Below are 18113 nucleotides of genomic sequence, written 5' to 3' on the forward strand. Positions count from 1 at the left end.
GAATTTTTTTTTTTTATCAAAAGGTGAGGCACTAAAATCTGAACTCCACACTGGCTGAGAAGTCGAGCATATCACTGATGAAGCCACTGCAGTTTTTCAAATATAGTAGGATAAATAACAGCTAAATCTCGCCTGATTGTCTTGCAGCCCATTTACACAGAGTAACTGGTATTTAATTGAAAAAGACCATGTAAAAGAGAAAGCAGTCACCTAAATACACTTGTATAAGAATAATGTAAAAATTCCATTAATTGATAAGTCCTCATTCGTGCCAAGTGTAAATAGACAACTGGAACATCTTTTTTTTTTTTTTTTAAATGCTTCCCTCTTATTTATATGGTAATTGACAATGCATCCTCTGGCTCAGCTTAATCACTTCTGATTAAGTCAGTCCACAATTAAAATGTTCTTACTGATACAAGTGTTGTTCTTTTAAAATTTGTCAACTAAGGCTTCAAAATTCTCCCAATTCATCTTCTTTTCATTAGTGTCAACAAAATAGGCTTTTATCTGTCCTCTCTCCCTTTTATTGGCAGGATCACGGGCAGGAGAGTGGTGGGTAGAGAGACAAGTCATCAGGCTTCATATTAAAATACCGCTATGACTAATACATATCAGACAGAGGGAGTTAGACATGAAGACCTGCCTCTAATAAAAGTCTGTTACCTTTTGGAGTTGAGGTAACTTCCTCTCTGAGTGAACAGCTCAAATCACAGCACAGTTTTTGTCTTTAATTAATGTATTTGGTCAGACAATGTTGTGGTTATAAAATTGGGATTTGACTGCGGCCATATACTAGGTTTTGACCCCTTTTCGACCCAGTTGTGTTTCTCTTTATTTTGCCTTTGGAATTAATTTGGGTTAACTGCATCTTACCAAGACATGTACTCATTATTGTCCAGCATAAATGTTCCTATTATTTTTTAGATTCAGATTATATGCCTATTTTGGGTTATTGCATGCTGCACAATTTAACTCAGGCTGAGTATGTTTTGCACAAGCTCTTGCTTGCGTTTTATATCCCCTTAGTTCAGCTTCTGCAGCTCCAGAGGTCAGTACTGGGTGAAGTTGAGTTGGCTGAGTATTATATTAGTCTCTACAGCTTTATTTCTTTCTCCAAGGACATGTGTGTCAGTCTGTGACTTCTATTTATCTCCCCTGAATCAAGAGGAGGTGTGTGAATGAATCCAACACCAGCAGATTACAGGAGGTGATTTTCAGAATCAGGTGCAACAAGTCTGCGATTCATCAGATGCAGTGAAATAGAAGAAGTACCATAAACAAGTCACAACGTAATTAGTATTTTTTACTCTGCACCAATCACATATTTATTCTACATGCAGAATATGTCTTATATTGCCAGTCAAGCTGAGCAGACTTGTTTCACCCAGTACATGCTGTGGCACGGCCCTCTCTCTGTCTCGGTAGTCTGTGCTGTAGCGGCAGGGGCAGCAGATGGAGCAGATGTTAGTGTCAACGCTCTGCATGTGTGCAGAGATGCAGCATTTCTCAAGCCACCCACACACTGTCTCCTCAGACGCACTGTTTGCCTCCTGCTCTAACCGTCTCATCTTGGACTCCTCTCAAAGGTAAATTAATCTCGACTTCCTTCACGAGGAAACTCGTGTATTGGTGTTGATCTAATAAAGGCCACATACTCAGAGGGAGACTGAGGCACATTCTGACAGTTTGCAACCTTGTATCCGTGAACACGTTTGTGTCTGGTGGGCTGTTTTGAAATCTCCGACACGTTTCATGATCAAGAGTGCAAAGCAGTGCTGGAAGAAGTACTCAGATCCTTTACGTCAGTCAAAGTAACAATACCACAGTGCAGAAATACTCTGCTGCAAGTAAAAGTCGTGCATTCAAAATTTTACTCAAGAAAAAGTTCAAAAGTCTCAGCAAAGTAGTAAATGTAGAGGTATGAATTTAGCAGAATGACACATTTTAGAATAATCTATAATATGTTATTGAGTTGTGATTATTGATGTATTAATGTGTTTACCAGTTTAATGTTGTAGCTGGTGAAGGTAAGGATAATTTTACTTGATTATACTTAATATACTGCTGAATAGCTTGTGAATTTCCTCCAGGGGATCAATAAAGTCTGATCCAAATCTATAATAGTACGTCATAATTTATTTGTTGATTATATGTGAAGTTGAAAAAGTGGAGTAGAAGTATGAAGAAGCAAAAATTGAATAAATAAATACTTCAGTTAAGTACAAAAACCTTGAAGTTGTAGTTAAATAGAGTACTTGAGTATATGTGCTTCGTTACTTTCCACCACTGCCTACCTTGTGTCTAAAACTAATTTCTGTGCTGTCATCTTAGTGCAGGTATATGTAATATGATTTCAATATCCAGAATGGCTGACTTAAGTTACTAAAAAATTTAACACAGATTTAACACATTGACAAAAGATTGTAAAAACAAAAGGTTGCCAATTTTACTGTCTCTCTACCAATCAGATCAAGAATTAGAATTGCTGTGTTTCTTTATTCCAGGTCTTTATAGACTAAAAGCCAAGTTAGAAATTTTGGCGTTTCAAAGGACTTACATGAACTTTTGCAGCCACATCAAGACAAAATGAGTTATTTATCTAAACATATAAATAAATATAGTGGAATACAAAGTCCAATATTTCCCTCTGAAACGTAGTGGAGAGGAAGTATAAAGCAGCAGAAAATGGAATTACTCAAGTAAAATATAAGGTCCTCAAATTTGTACTCAAGTACAGTACCTGAGTTAATGCATGTATTTTCCACCGCTGTAGATAATTAGGATCACATAAACGAATCATAATCTACATCAGGATGAATTATCTTTATCTCACAGAAAACACAGAGGAAGGTCAGCAAACAAGACACAGAGGAAATGATGTGATCTCCACTAAGATATGTTAATTTACTGTCAGTCACATGTCTGTTTAGTGATTTGCACAGTTACAGCATAATCTTGGTGCTATTTTCTCTCATTGGAGCAGTGAAAGTAGGCTGCCATGTTTTGAAAATTAAAAAGAAAACACAGCTCTCCTTAGAGGAATCGATCCATTGGTTTTAGAGCCTCTCTTCTGCTGGTGTCTTATTGATTTTGAACTTTGCTGCTATTCAGGGAAAAAAGGAAAAAGATGTCTCCCACATCTTTGCTCTGTGTTGTTGTAGCCATCCTTAAAAGGACAAACCCTGGCGCACACACGCACACACACACACACACACACACACAAGTTTGTCTCTATAGTTGTGAGAACACACTTTGACATATTGCATCCTCTGTCCCCTTACCCTACCCTTAACCATCACAACTAAATGCCTGACTCTACTCCTAATCCTGATTCTAGCCTGACCCCCGAAACCAAGTCTTCACCCTCATACAGCTGTTTGAAGTTGTGAGGACCAGCCTATATAATATATTATGTACGTAGTTGCTAGGTAGTGATTAACACAGAGGTGAACCCGTCAACACGGGAGGTTACCTTGGCAACCAGGTCTGTGGCATACTGAAGTCTGAAAGAAGGAGCAGTGATGGGGAGGAGGTGCAGGGGGCAGCTCCGCACACACACACACACACACACGTCCTGTTGCTCATGCTCATCTGCCGGGCAGAGGAGTCGTGACTAACCAGAGCAGTGCACAGAATTGAAGTCTGCTGTAGCCCCCTCCCCACCCTCCCATCCCATCTGTGTACGTGCTTTTTCTCACTGACTCACTTTCATGGAAGAAGGGGAGTAAGTAAATGCATTCAGCACTCAATAAGACATGATACTGGAAAAAGATGCGACACCTCCACTGTATTTTTTTTTGTCCTCAAGAATGGATATCAACAGGATGTGTGTCTGATGCTGCTGAGGGATCTCACGTCTCATTCCTTTTCCACAGCGGTAAATGTGTGAGCTTGATGTCAGAGCAGCGCTGATCAGAGTGACAGGGAGGCTCCATGCTGCGCTCAGCCACCTTGCTGCTCTCACATGTTGCCACAGCAAACACTTAGATCCCATGTCTATTTACCCCCGTCACAGCTGGAGCAAAGGGGGGGGGGCGCCTGTGGGATCAGCAGCAACTTTATTTAGACCCTCACCCCACCCCTCCTGCACTCCACATCTAGCATCTCCAGCACCGCCGACCAATCTTTGGTTTACTTTCTCAGGGATAAACATTCATCAACATATTAGCAGGCAACACAGACACTCTGATAATCTGCTGAAGCTTTGGTCACACACTCCTCAGGTTGAACTCGTGAAGCTCTCCTCCTGCCTGGAGGAGAAGAAAGGAAGGATGTTGCCTGAAAGACACGGAGCAGCACAAATGCCTGGGGACAGCCCGGTCCCTCTCAGCTTGTGCAAATATTTCCACATACCACGCATGTTTTTCTGCTTCAGCTCTCACACCAGGACTCTTAAAAAAGCATTCGCCGTCATCTTCAGCATCCTCCCCGAATGATTCTCAGCAGCCTGAATGGGATCACTGTGCTCATAATTTACCATTTGGATTGACAGATCTCTGCTGGTTCTCAGAAAGTGTAAATAAGCAGCCGTAACTGAACAGCACAGGTTATTGAGTGTCCACACATTTGAGGGATGCGCAAAGGATTTTACGGTTAAATCACTGTGGCACCCTCCACACTGTCAAGCCCATCAGTTATCTTGTGTCACAGGCGGTCAGGGTTAATCAATGTCACTGCCCGCTCATTCAGAGCAGACAGCTCCTTCAGAACGTGGCTGCAGGTGCTTGTTATTACAGTGATGGTGTCATTGTAAATTTTCAGCCTCCACGGCGGACTGTGGAGCCATATTAAACAGGAGCATCTTCACAGACTGCCTCTGACTCATCTGACATTTCAGTCTGAACCCCAGTCCCTGTCTGCGCAGCCTGCAGCTCTATCTTCCTTCCTCTATCTCTCTATCCATCTTTCCCTTGCTTTTCACTCTTCTAATTCAAGGTTAGCACTTTTTAAACATCTGTCAGGCCCTATTTTTTTTTTTTTTTTTACATCTTGCTCTTTCCATTCGCAGACGTTTTCTGTCACCATTTCCTCATCTCTTTAAATATTCATCAGGTGAATTTCAATCAACACTAGCTCTTATCTCTCTTCTGTACTTATCATATAAAAGGATGCATAGCATTTCAAGTGCAGGGTCAAAAAAATGTGTCAACCACCGTCAGCCCATCTCTTTTTTTTTTTTCCTCCATGTGCAGAAAGAGTCACCCTTGCACCAGTTTTTTTTTTGAGTTGGTACTGCTGCTGTTTGTTTCCAGTTGATTGAATTTGGAATGTAATTAGGAGTGACTCTGAGGCAGGGGCCATGGGTTTATGGATAGCGTAATATCTCCCCCAGGAGCCCTCGGAAATAGGATTGACTTTGGAAGGCATGTCTAATTATGGTTTTGTACATGGATACATTCACTGAAGGCTGCACAGAAAGCCCTGCAGATGCTAACTGCAAACTTGAAGGTCTCAGATTTGCAGCCATAGCTGGTCAAATCGTCCATTGACTCAAACTCTGCGAAGACATCGAGGCAACGCATAATGAGATTTGAAATAACAGACCTAAAGAACAGAAAGTATATTTATTTTTCATATGCTTGTAGGCCACAGTTCTGGGGCAACATTCAAATTGGTAATGTGTGTATTTGTGTGCGTGTGTGTGTGTGTGTGTGTGTTAAACAAGTGCATAAAATTAGATTTCAAGTCAGCAGCATACTGAAATGGAAACATATTGCCTGAGCCGCTGTGGAGCGTGATCCTACATTGTTTACTGCATCGTCAACTCCGCTCTGTTTGCTCTCTGGGTTTTATAAGTTCACGACCTGCAACATGATCACACGTGTCTCTGCAGGCATTCAAATGACCAGTTCATGTTGTATTTGAAGCTGCTGTGTCAGGTCCTCCTCTCCGGTCACTTGTATGGTGCAGCTGCCTGTGCACTAGAATGAATGACGATGAATTACACGCTGCAGGCTGCGATGCATGGCCATATACACAAATCATTACATTATTTTACTTGCAAAGGTTTCCATGTAGCCTACCATAGGTTTGCATTGCAAAATAGACCTTTTGGAATTTAAAGATAACTTCATCTACTGTATAATCAGTCAGAAAATAATTGTATATAATATAACTGACAGGCAGGACCGTAGTTAACATTAAGGACACCAAGATCATGTCCTCTATATTTCTGGGAATTTGACGGTTTGAAAAGATGTTTACATCTTAAGATCACCCACATATTACGCATGTTGCGGTTTTTTATACTTGTTTGAATGTGTTTGACTATTTGATATCGAAAGACTAAAAAATGTAAAGGGATGCAGTATTATCTACCAGGTATACAGACCTGTCAGTGTAGAAATGTCAAAACAACATGTTGACCATAATGAACTGAAGGGTTAAATGAACAAATAAACTGTGAAATTGTGTTATTTCTTAGATACTTCAGATTTTTTACAGAGTTTTTTTGGTATCTAATCAGAAATTATTGGGTGGGTGGGTTTCAGCTTGGGATTTTGGACTCTGGTGGAGTATAATTTCAGTATTTCTAAAACACAGACTACAGCTCTGCTGATAAGCTGACTTTTACATTTTATGCTCCAGTAACCTCTGAGAAAAAGCATCAGAAACAGTTTGAGGACAATAAATGGCTTCTTGCTTTGAAAGAGTCCAAACTGTGAAAGCCATCAAAATTGCATGTCAGTCTGGCTTTGATGATTCCACTTGTTATCAAGAGGTTTGTTTGCTCCCTTGTTACATCTCACCAATAGTTTTCAGCATTGTGGTGAGGGGAGGCGCTTGATCCGCCCACTGTTTTTATATGAGGAGTTACTGATGCCAGAGAAAAAGGAGAAGCAGGCTGCCAACAGATTCTCTCTCCTGACTTAAATTTCTTTCCACTCACCATTAAATTGTCTTCTAAAGTAAATGATGCTCAGCACAGTCAGCTTTCAGTAGTGCTGCACAGTAAATTGTAAACTCAAAGCTGCCTGCAGTTGTGAACGTGTTTATTTTACAATGATAATTAGAGTTTGTTGTATAGAACATATGAAACTTGCTATAAAACAGGGTGAGACACTTTAGCCTCCGATGAACTGACTTCCACCCCAAACGTCCAGCCAGTTTGAGAGAGATGTGGGTCTGACCTCTCAAATAGGAAACATTGTTTGTGTATATTCTTATTTTATAACTGCATAGCAAAATAATCCAAGCAGCAGACAAGGGAGGGGCAGTGACAGTGCAGTTAATGACACTGTATAAATTACAACTCTGCAGACTGCTGCTGTTAGCCTACTAGCCATGCTAGCCCCCGCAGCTTATGTTTGCAACCCCGCCTGCAGTATTTCCTGCCCCTACTGCTTTCTGGTGCACAATGTAAGTACACTTCACCTACTGAATGTTGGTCTGACTGTAACTTCAGTCAACAGTCATGGCCAGATGTGGATGGGAACATTAAAACAGGAATCCAGAGCTGTGTCTCTGTAAGCAGATTTTAGAGTACATTAATAATAAAGATGTTAGTATATAAAATGTATATATATTTGTGCACATTGTGCTATTTATAGACTTGTAGTGCGATGCATTAACTAGATAAAGGACAGTAATGCATACAGTGAAAGGGCTTTAATTCTTGATAAACAAACAAAGTGGTGAAATTTTGAATCCTTTCAAAATATTTTGCTTTCTCCATTTGGATTTTCATTGACAGCAACAAGGATTAGTTTGTACTACATCGTGCGAAGAATCGGTTAATCACATGAAATCGGGACACAGCTCATGTCTTAAATTTCTACACGTCAGTGCCTGGTGCCTCATGTTTCAACAGCACTGGAACGAACTGTGCTTTGCTGTGAATGCAGTGTAATGTGGGTGCGCCTCAGATGTTCAGTTACAGTCATTTCATCCTCCTTATGCAAAGAAACTGCCCTGCACTGAGCTCTGAAACGGGTGTGACGTCAGAGCGATCACACACTGTACACAGTGTGAGAGTGATGCTGCAGTTTGTTGTCTGGTGGTGTATTATTGTTATAACCAAGTGACCGGCAGGCAGAGCAAATGTTCAGTGTATATATTTAACATTAATGACGACCCAGGCTGTCAGCTGGCAGATGTTATGATCCTGACATGTTGTATTTTGTAGCCGTGTTCGGATTCTTCCCATTGAAAAGCTTCAGGAACCTGCAGTGTGCTACAGGTTATCAGAGGAGGGGAGGAATAAAACGTATAAATCTCCTTTGTGTGACTTGTCACGGTGTGTTTTTGAGTATAGGGTGGGCTCACTGTGGGCCCTTGGGCCAGATGGGGAGAAAAAACATCCACTACATCTGCAGTTTTCATCACACATGAGGTATCAGTCTTTTCTGCTCTCCAGTCTCAGAGGACGGTAATGAGCCCGTTACAACTTGGTACACCACCACAGAACTTCCTTCAACAAGGGTTGTGAGTCTGCGTTTCCATTTCAGTAACTCTACAGAACCGGGAAGTGATTTGACGTTCACGTCGGCTGCAAAAAAAAAAACCAAAAAAAAAAAAAACACTTGCATCCTCCAACCGAAAAGCATACAATCATATCAGTCAGCCAACTTACCCTCCTGCCTCCTGCTCCTCCTCCTCCTCCTGCTCCTCCTCCGTGTGGCACTGATCACTCCTCATACCAGGGGCAGCGCTGCCCTGTACACGCCGCTGCTGCCAGCGGAGAGCCGGGCGGATGCACTGATGGCTTGTATTTCAGTTGACTTTCACATTATGTTGTCGTGTGTCGCGGTTTGTTTCCCACCACCTGGCCTCTCGCCATCCTCCTGCCTGTTTGCACGATCGGACTGACTGAAGGCATCTGTCCGGAGTGTGAGAGCAGCGGATCAGCGTCCTCCGGATCGGTGCAGGCGGTGAAGGCGCTTTGAAAACCTCCATCTCTGCCCGAGTGAGAGTCGACTGGTAAGTTGAGTTTTACATGTGATGGATGCAGTTCATCGACATATTTCTGACCTCATGTAAAATGGGTCTTCATTCAAAATCACACAAAGAAGTGATCAGTATTGATTTATCTTCAGGGCTTATTATGATCAGTTTTATGTTGAAGGATGAGTGGACTTGAAGAAACGAGCGCACCTGCCACACTTCTGATGCCTGTAGACAAGACAAGCAGCTGAATGTCGCAGTGTTGTGCAAATAGGATCCTCGCATCACAGGCTCCTTCTTATTTTACACTTATTTTCGACAGAGGAGCAGTACTCTCTCACGGCTCAGTCATAAATTAATAAAGTTGTGGAGTCATTCACTTAAAGCTCCACATTTTCACACACCGTGGCACTGAATGACAGAGGAAGTTACACTTTCTTTCAATGAAGAGGCATCTTAGATTAAAATGTTCTTAAGCAGAAACAGTATTCCTGTTTTCCGGAGGGAGATGTACAGTTGAAGCCTCAGGGACTGTTAGGGACTGTGCACAAATTATTAGGGAAGAGGGTTGTTGCTTTTGCTAAAGGGAGGATAGTCTTGATTTTTTTTATTTAAAAAAATGTGTTCTTTGAGATTGAGATCAGAAATTTCTTGTGGGATTACAAAAAACCAAAAAAAAACAGTTGTAGAAGAAACAATGGTCATCAACAATGGTTTACCTCATGCAAAGGGACAACAGTCCTAACTCTGTGTCAGGGATTTATTTTTTCCCATTACACAAAATTTAGGCTAATACCTACCAGAAGTTTTATCTTTGGTTTTCTTCTGCATCATAACAAAATACAAAAAACAAAAACAACAAAAAAAAAAAACCTTGACTTCTGTTAGCCTATAATTCAAGCTTTTTGCTAGTTTTGCCATACATTTTGAAATTGCTAATTCCACTCCAGATTTATGCAGTGGTAGCTATCGTTAAAATTGGGTAGTCCGTTAATATTTTAACGTTTACATTACATTACACCATCTCAGATTCTATTAGCTTCACCTTTTATCAGTTATTACTAGTTTAATAAGTTCTATATTTGGAAATATAAGGGGAGGATGTTACAGATTTTTGCTAAGTCAAGGGTAAAGTGAAATACTAATAACACTGGGGTGGGTCATGCAATTTTAAAAGGTAAAATATACATTTAAACCCCCCTCCCCAAATCAGAATTTTTTGTACAGTCCCTTAGTTAGATATCCATTTGGGGATGTGTAGCCTGCTGTGTAAATAGACTGGTCTTCCTTAGGCTGAAATATATTTGATATTAGGGCTGCAATTTACAATCATCTTCATTATTGATGAATCTGATGAGTATTTTATCAATTTATTGATTAATTAGTCCATAAAATGTCAAGAAAAAAGTCAGAAATTTGAACTTCTTTGGTCCCAATTTGTCATCTGTTGCTTGTTTTATCTGACCTGCAGTTCAAAGCTCTGATATACTCTGTTACTATCAAAGCTGTCATATAAAGCAGCAAAATTCGAACATTTAAGAAGCTAGAACTAATACAGTTTTGGGAAATTTTGCTTGAAAACCATGCTGCATTATGAATTTTTGCCAATCAACAAATCAATTCAGGACTGTTTGATACAGGGCTGCAAATAATGATTATCATTATCGACTGATAAATATTTTAGTCCATAAATTAAAAAAAATAGCAAAAATATTCATCTCAGTTTCCCAAATTCCAAGGGTATGTCTTCAAATGTCTTGTTTTGTAAATCCAAAAGGCATAGATCTCTCATTTTTTCAAGAAAGACAGCAAAGTGTCTCATTTTAGAAGATGGAACTAGAGAATATTTAGCATTTTTTGACCATTTTTGCTTGAGAAATTATTGAAACAATGAATCACTCACCAGAATGGTTGCTGATTATCTTTACGTCTAGTGTCTAACGATGAATCGACTTCACTGCTGTTGCCCCCCGTTTTAATGAAAAGTCTGCCTCATTAGATTCTGTTCAGTGTGTCATTTTTTCATTGATTAAAAGTAGAGTCTGTCCAGTTAGTCTCTGTCTATCTTTTGTCTGCTTTGTTGATAGATACAGTAACACTACTTGTTGCAAATGTGGCTTTTTAATCAAAATTGCATTCTGTAATGGCTACTTTATGTAAGATATCTGAAAACTGAAAGTATGATTTGTACATGCCACAGTGTTTTCTCTGTTCTGCAGTACATACCTGCACTCACCTCGTCTCTCTACGTGACGTGGCCTTATCTCAGCCTTCGTGTTTTGACTGTTTACATGTGTCAGCGTGCGACATGGTGAGGTGTAACACTGTGGACTGAGTCAGCAGCACCCAGCCGCTGCTGTTGCAGAAAGGTGCCAAAGCCAAACCCTCGTGAACCCTTATGGAATTTGTCCCTCTGTTTCTATCCTGACTCTCCATCAGTTGACATCAGAGCGTGCTTTGTGTGCAGCAGCTTCATCTGTGGGTTGAGAGGCTGCACCCAGTTGTGTTTGGATGAATTTGAGAAGCTGTGTCCCGCCTCAAAAACACCATCCTTGTCAGTGCTCCTCACTCTGTCCTGATTATTATCTAGACTGCAGTCGCTTTCAGAAATTGCTCAGACTGAATAAATGGATTGCCTTTGATTGAAAGACAGTGCTGAGAGGAGGGTGTCTGCTTGCACCTTTTCCACTTATTTCGCTCATTTCATTCATCTTGTTCTGTGGCATGAGGAAGTGTCAGTCAGGAATTTGACGTTCACCAAGTTGAGAAATGATCCGGTGTCGTTGAGGTTTCACCATTAAGGTTGCCACTATAGCTTTCCTGTGGGTGGGTCACGTTTCCACTTGCCAGAGGTGTAACCGGACCCCTAAGGAATCTCCCAACAGAGAGAGTAATGGAGATGTGCGTACGAAGATTTGTTAGGTGGGACCACCTGTTGACACTCCACCATGAATGATTGAGGGGGGGGCTGTTTCTGCAACATCAAGACAAGAATATAAGAGGATGAAGCATGAAATCTGGTTATAAATTTATCTTGAGCAAAAGTCAGGGCGTGCGGTAACTCTGTAGCACAGTGTCCTGTGAATGCCACCGACCCTCTTTGTTTTTCTTTTTTCTCCTTTTTTGAAGAATTAATCCTCACAGCAAATTTGATTGACAGTGAGCTGCAGTATCCCCAGTATCTCCAACATACAGTAGAGTTTTCTGTGGCGACAGCCTCTGCATAATTCTCCCTCCTCCGCTCTCTGCAACCTCATTCCTGCCCAGCCTGGGGTATAAATAACCATGTGGATGGAGCAAATCTGTGGTACATCAGCACTTTGGTGAGGGCCAGGGATTATTTGGCTCTCTTATCGCCCTCATCTCTCTGTTGATGTGGCTGCCACTGTCTTGTACGATGGTCAGTAGGCTGCTGCAGCAACAGCGTTTGTACTTATCTCAGCTGATGGTATATATGTTACACATGTCCATGAATCGATGTGTCAACTGTGTGTCCCAGTAGAGCTGCAATATTTACTTGATTAATCGATCAACAGAAGATTAATTAGCAACTATTTTGATGATCAATTAATTATTTTAGTTGCTCTCAAATGTAATTGTTTGTATATCTGATCAATCATATCTGATTGTAAATTCTTTTAGATTTTAGGCTCTGTCAAATAAAGCAAACAATATAAATAAATTATTGTGGGCTTTGAGAAATTATAGCAGGCACCTTTTTCTACATTTATACATCTATGGCCTACTATTTTCTGACATTTTACAGACAAATCAGTTAATCACATTTAAAGAATTGAAAATTATTGTTGCATGTCATGCAAGCAAGATTGTGGCAGAGTCTTCCCATTTGTTAACTATGGCAAGATTTCTCATTTGTTGCCTGGTTTCAGACCTCAGAATTGCTGCCCACATAGGTCTGCTGTTGTGCTCATTGATGGGTACTGTAAAAAAAAAAAAACACAGAGCAGACTGAGATCAGAGCCTTGTTAGGTGGGATTAAGAATGGGGACATCATCTGTCTGCGTTAGAGCCAGAAAAATAGCCACAAAAATGGTAAGAAGGATGAAACCAACACAGGCACACAGGTTGTTACAGATATGTCCGCTCTTAAATCAACTGATTCCTACAATTCAAAATGACAAATTTTAAACCTGCAGTCATTGATTTTTCCTTCATCATTTGTCGGCAGTGCAACAAGCTGTAGACCCACTGTCCTCAAAATGTCTGGCAGGTTACTGCACAGTGGGTTTACAGGGAGTTTCTCAGAGCTTTTCTTTGCCTGCTGCATCTGTAAACAAGACTGACGCAAAACAGTGAAGTTGTGCGCTGAAAAAACAAAAACAATGAGCTGAAAGATGATAAAATGCTCCACTGAGCTGAGGGCAACTACAGCCTGGCGAAAATTATCAGTGGGCTCATGACTACAACCAACACCTGTCACATTATACCTTTTTTAGAATAATAACAGTAATGAGAGCAGCTTTAACTGCACTGCTACTGAACCAGTCAGTAGTGATTGATTGATTGATTGATTGATTGGAGCAAGATACCCCCCCCCCCCCCAAACACACATAAATGACTAATAGCCTGTAATTATGATGTAAGACTGAATAAAGAAGTGAAAAAGAAAGGGCAGTTCAGTCTGATTATCAGCCTATAATTTATATAATGTGTATAAATATTTGTATTATTTTATACCTGTAGGACATCAATATCGCAGTACATTTGTTTACGGCTGATTATTTCTTTATTCCTTCTCTTAAGAATTCTCTTTAGGCCAAGGATATGTGTGTTCAAACTCCTTTTCTTTTTCTTTGACTAACAGATCAAAACCCGAACATTATAAATTTATTATATATTTTAAGAAGCAAGAAAAGCAGCAAATCTTCACACCTGAAGAAGCTGGAACCAGAGGATGTTTGATGTTTTTGATTGAAAAATAATTTCCATCAGTTAAATCAATAATAAAATAATTGCAGATTCATTTCCTGTCAATCAGTTTTTCTATTAATGGACTAATAGTTTCAGCTTGAATTCAGTGGGACAAAAGCTGACACAGGTGATTTGCTTTGATCCGAAATACCATCACTGAGTGAACTGCCTGAACAGAACAACAATGGACCACACAAACGGTGGGGGACAGGTTTTTTCATACTTAGGTATTATTTGTGCTGCTCTGATGTATCGCTGACCATCTCCTGATGTGGTTTGGTGGAAACACCCGTTTTCCAGAGTCAGGATCAGAGTATGTGTTGTATCATCATCATCAGTGGCGACAGGGCAGTGCGGAGGAAGGTGGAATCAGCTGCACCACAGCTCGATCACGACCATGGCAACGGTTTCAGAGGCAAAGAGCAGGGTGACTGGCAACTGGGAACAAGCCAGAGAGACTGTCTGAACAGGGGAGGGGGGGGGGGGGGGGGGGGGGGGGGTTATTTTAGCCTTTTGATCCCTTTATATTTTTGTGGAAAGAGAAACAGACCGTGCTGAGATGGCAAAGCTGTGATAGATAGGAGTCGAGGGTTTTTTTACAGCTGGAAGTTAATGATGAAGCAAGGCAGCTCCAACCCTTGGCTAGATGAGGATTTTAGTGTAAAAGCAGTATTTTGTACTGGATACTTCTTTTGCCATTTTTATGCAAACTTTAGGTAATAAAACCACTAAAAGGTGGTGTTGCAATTTTGAAACTCTGTGTTTCTTGTGTTTTATGTTAGTCGAGAATATCTTGCAGGGAAGAAGAAAAGGTTTCACGACTGTTGTTTTTTTTTATTTTGGCCTTTGTGATGTAACATTTAAAGCAGTAGCTCCCATTATTTTTGCAACCCCCTATGTTGTGACCATCTGAACCGAAAGGTGCGGTTTTATTTTTAGAGGCCTGGAGAAGCAAAATTATTCAGCAATTCTCTAGAAAACAAGAAACGTGTGGAAAAATGCATACTTTTTGTATGGCAGAAATAGTTTTCTGATTCCTATCCTGTTCAAGAATACATGACCACTCAGACTAATCATGCAACCCACTGTGCGGCTCCTGACCCAGATGCGGAAAACCACAGATTTGAGTTCCCCTGCAGACGCCTTTTTAAGTAAATTCTCTGTCATGATCAATATTTTGTTCAACGTTCTCTCCCCACATAAAAAGTAAAAAAGAGAAAACTCATTGGTTCACTGCCGTTCCAAGGTGGAAATATGCAGCCATGATGTTAATTGTTTATTTTGCTAAAGATATGTCTTCTATGATATTTAAAAAACTTGATATTGCAGGGGGCTGTTAAAGGATGAGGAGGTAGAAATTTGTCACTGGGTCACAAAGCTGCCATCACGGTTTCATTGCCAATGTCAGTCCTGCAGGTGTATTCAAATTCACGTCTTTCCACTCCTGTTTTTGATTTCAGTTGAATCAATGAGAAGTATCCCCATTTTTCTCGTGCTGCCTTTGCAGGTGACAGCAGGTGATCAGGTGGTTTTTTTTCTGCAGGTTGAATTCCAGTTTAAAGCAGTTGACCCGTGGGTCTTGTTAACCAGACTGTAGCTGAACATGAAAGAAAAAAGAGCTGCCGGCCAGACTGCTGCACAAGGTGTGGATGACGCACGACAAGTGCAACAGTGTGTGAAGTAGCGCCTGGAGCTGTGGGCTCTCTGCTGATAACTTAAGTATTGGTACAGGAGGCTATTTCCATCATATACAGCACGGCCAGAAACGTCACATTAGAGTTCTTATAATATGTTTTTCTTCAAGTTATGGCTCGTGCATCTTCATGTACATGTCACAGCTCATAAAAGCAAGTAAGGAGGCTCGTTTTAATCATCCTCTTTGGAAAAAGAAAATGGAATTAGAATAATAAACTTTGGCAAATTTGGTGCTTAAACGAAGTGTGTTATCAGCACATTTCGGTTTCATACAGGATATGATTACTTTCCACCCTGCCGTTTGCTGCCATCCAGAACGACATTAAAAGCAGCAATAGCCAGGGAGACGAGAGATGTAATCTGTATGTGGGGGCCGTGGATGGATGAACATGAGATGAGGTGAGTGTATGCCTCCAGGGGGGTCTGTGCTCACATGGCAGAGGGAGGCACGTCTCAGTGTGCAGCATGGAGGCCATTCAACCAGAATGCAGAGACACAAAGAGCAGAGATGGAGCGGCCTCTCTAGCTGAGATGGAGACACTGTGAATCTGTCTGAGGATTCATGAAAAGATATAATTGTCATTTGAAGACTGGATCAGTGGGTCACAGCCTCACAGCAGCATGTTTTTGAACTAGTCAACTAGTGTGACTCTTTAACAGCTGTGTCTGTCTGGGCTTTTAGAGTTTAAAGACAGACTCAGACTGAAGAAAACATTTCCTGGAAACAACCGTCTCAGCACAATGCCATCCAAAAAAAAAAGGATTACAGCAGCCTTGTTTTGAAGTCTTTGCAAACAGAAGTGATGTTACTCGTCCTTGTGAAGTGTTTGTATGTTTGTCAGCCTGAGTGCTCAGCCTTCACTGAAATAAGAAAATGTTTAATTTAGATTGAAAGTGAAATCTCTTTGTGTTACAGGAGCTGTCTGGCTGGTCCCACTTCACTACTATGACTCTGAGCTGCTGAAGGATTTTCTTTTTTTTTCTTTACCTCACTGTCCTTTTTGAAGCCCTCTTGATTCCTCCATGGGTTCCCGCAGCCAAGGTTTCTTCCACAGCCACCACCACCACCACCACCACCATCGCAGCTCCATGGTGCCCACTGCGGTGCCGAGGCTGCTGCCTGAGAACGGCAGCCTGCTGGGGGGCATCGCACAAATCACCCCCAACCTCTTCCTCAGCAGAGGGAACGTGGCATCAAACCGCAGCCTGCTGCTGTCTAAAGGCATCACCTGCGTGGTCAATGCCACCATCGAGCTCCCAAACTTCAACTGGCCTCACATGGAGTATGTAAAGGTCCCGTTGGCGGATATGCCCCACTCCCCCATCTCCTTGTACTTCGACAGCGTGGCTGATAAGATCCACAGCGTGGGACGTAAGCGAGGGGCGGTGCTTGTGCACTGCGCAGCAGGGGTGAGCCGCTCAGCCTCTCTGTGCCTGGCGTACCTCATGAAGTATCACCGCGTGTCCCTGGCCGAGGCCCACGCCTGGGTCAAAGCCCGCCGCCCTGTCATCAGGCCCAATGGCGGTTTCTGGCGCCAGCTCATCGAGTATGAGAGGAAGCTGTTTGGTAGAAACTCTGTTAAGATGGTGCAGACACCCTATGGGGTCATACCAGATGTTTATGAGAGGGACCGCAGGAGCCTGGCTCCGTACTGGGGCCTGTGAGGGAGGCTGCGCCAACCGTCCACAGTGAGGGATCGAGTAGGGAAGTGAAGATGAGCCCTTTCGCCCTTCTGGACTGCAGGTTCATGCCTGTTCTGGACAGGGGAAGTGAGATGTGTGTGAGTGTAGATCTGTGTGAAGCTTATTTAATGAGTATTGGTGCGCTTGGACAGAGGGAGCCTAACCAAACACTGGTTGTCGATGGTGCTGTTCATCCAACCAGTTGCCTCTATTTAGTGTTTGAGTGGGAGCAAGGCCACTTCAAGCCCAGAATCCTTCGGACCAAAGGATCGATTGGGACCACGACTATGTCAGACACCAAAACCAGAAGAGCGAGGAAGTCAGTGCTGTCAATCTTTCCAGTTCCAGTGGGGGGACGAGCGCTCTGTGAAGGTGTTAGCTGTGCTCAAGACTCTGCAGCTCTGACAGTGGTGTGGCTGAAGTCCTTTTCCTGACGTGGTGTCCTGTGGTGGTATTGTGCCAGTTTTGCAGTAATCTTTGGTGTAAGGGCAGCAGCATGCTCTCAAATTATGGTAGCATTTAAGATAAGTGTACAGAAAAAAAAGTATATAGACAAAATTATTTTATCGGGATGTAATGATAGTGAGGAAAAACTTATTATAGCGCTCTTTAACTGAACATTTAAAGATGCTATTATATCTACCTTTTTTAAGGTAAAAATCCAAAAGATGTACGCTAAAATCAAGGTTTAGGGGAAGCTCCTGTGTACCACAGGGTTGACTGTTCTGTCCTGTGACCACACTATGTTATTGTAGTGCTATTTGATGCTGTATTAAAAAAAAAAAAAAAAATCTGCCGTCTCAAGGGAACTGTTAGCTCTATGATAGATGCTTTGAAGAATATTTTCTATCTCACTGTTTTTGCCTTGTGTCCATATTCGAGTAAGGTTCCAGAGAGATCAGTGCAGTTCAGAAAAC

General features: G+C 41.6%; 1 protein-coding gene across 1 annotated transcript; it reads left to right on the forward strand.

Annotated features, from left to right (window-relative positions):
- The first annotated feature begins 8638 nt into the window (after window positions 1-8638).
- Window positions 8639-18018, forward strand: dusp14 (dual specificity phosphatase 14). Its single transcript, XM_071496930.1, has 2 exons — window positions 8639-8922; window positions 16430-18018. The coding sequence occupies exon 2, from the start codon at window positions 16537-16539 to the stop codon at window positions 17176-17178; it is 642 nt and encodes a 213-aa protein (XP_071353031.1). The 5' UTR covers window positions 8639-8922; window positions 16430-16536; the 3' UTR covers window positions 17179-18018.
- Window positions 18019-18113: the final 95 nt, after the last annotated feature.

The sequence above is a fragment of the Trachinotus anak genome, unplaced genomic scaffold (genome assembly GCF_046630095.1).
Source record: "Trachinotus anak isolate AG129_WGS33_773 ecotype Australia unplaced genomic scaffold, CSIRO_AGI_Tana_v1 ptg000014l, whole genome shotgun sequence".
Lineage (NCBI taxonomy): Eukaryota > Metazoa > Chordata > Actinopteri > Carangiformes > Carangidae > Trachinotus > Trachinotus anak.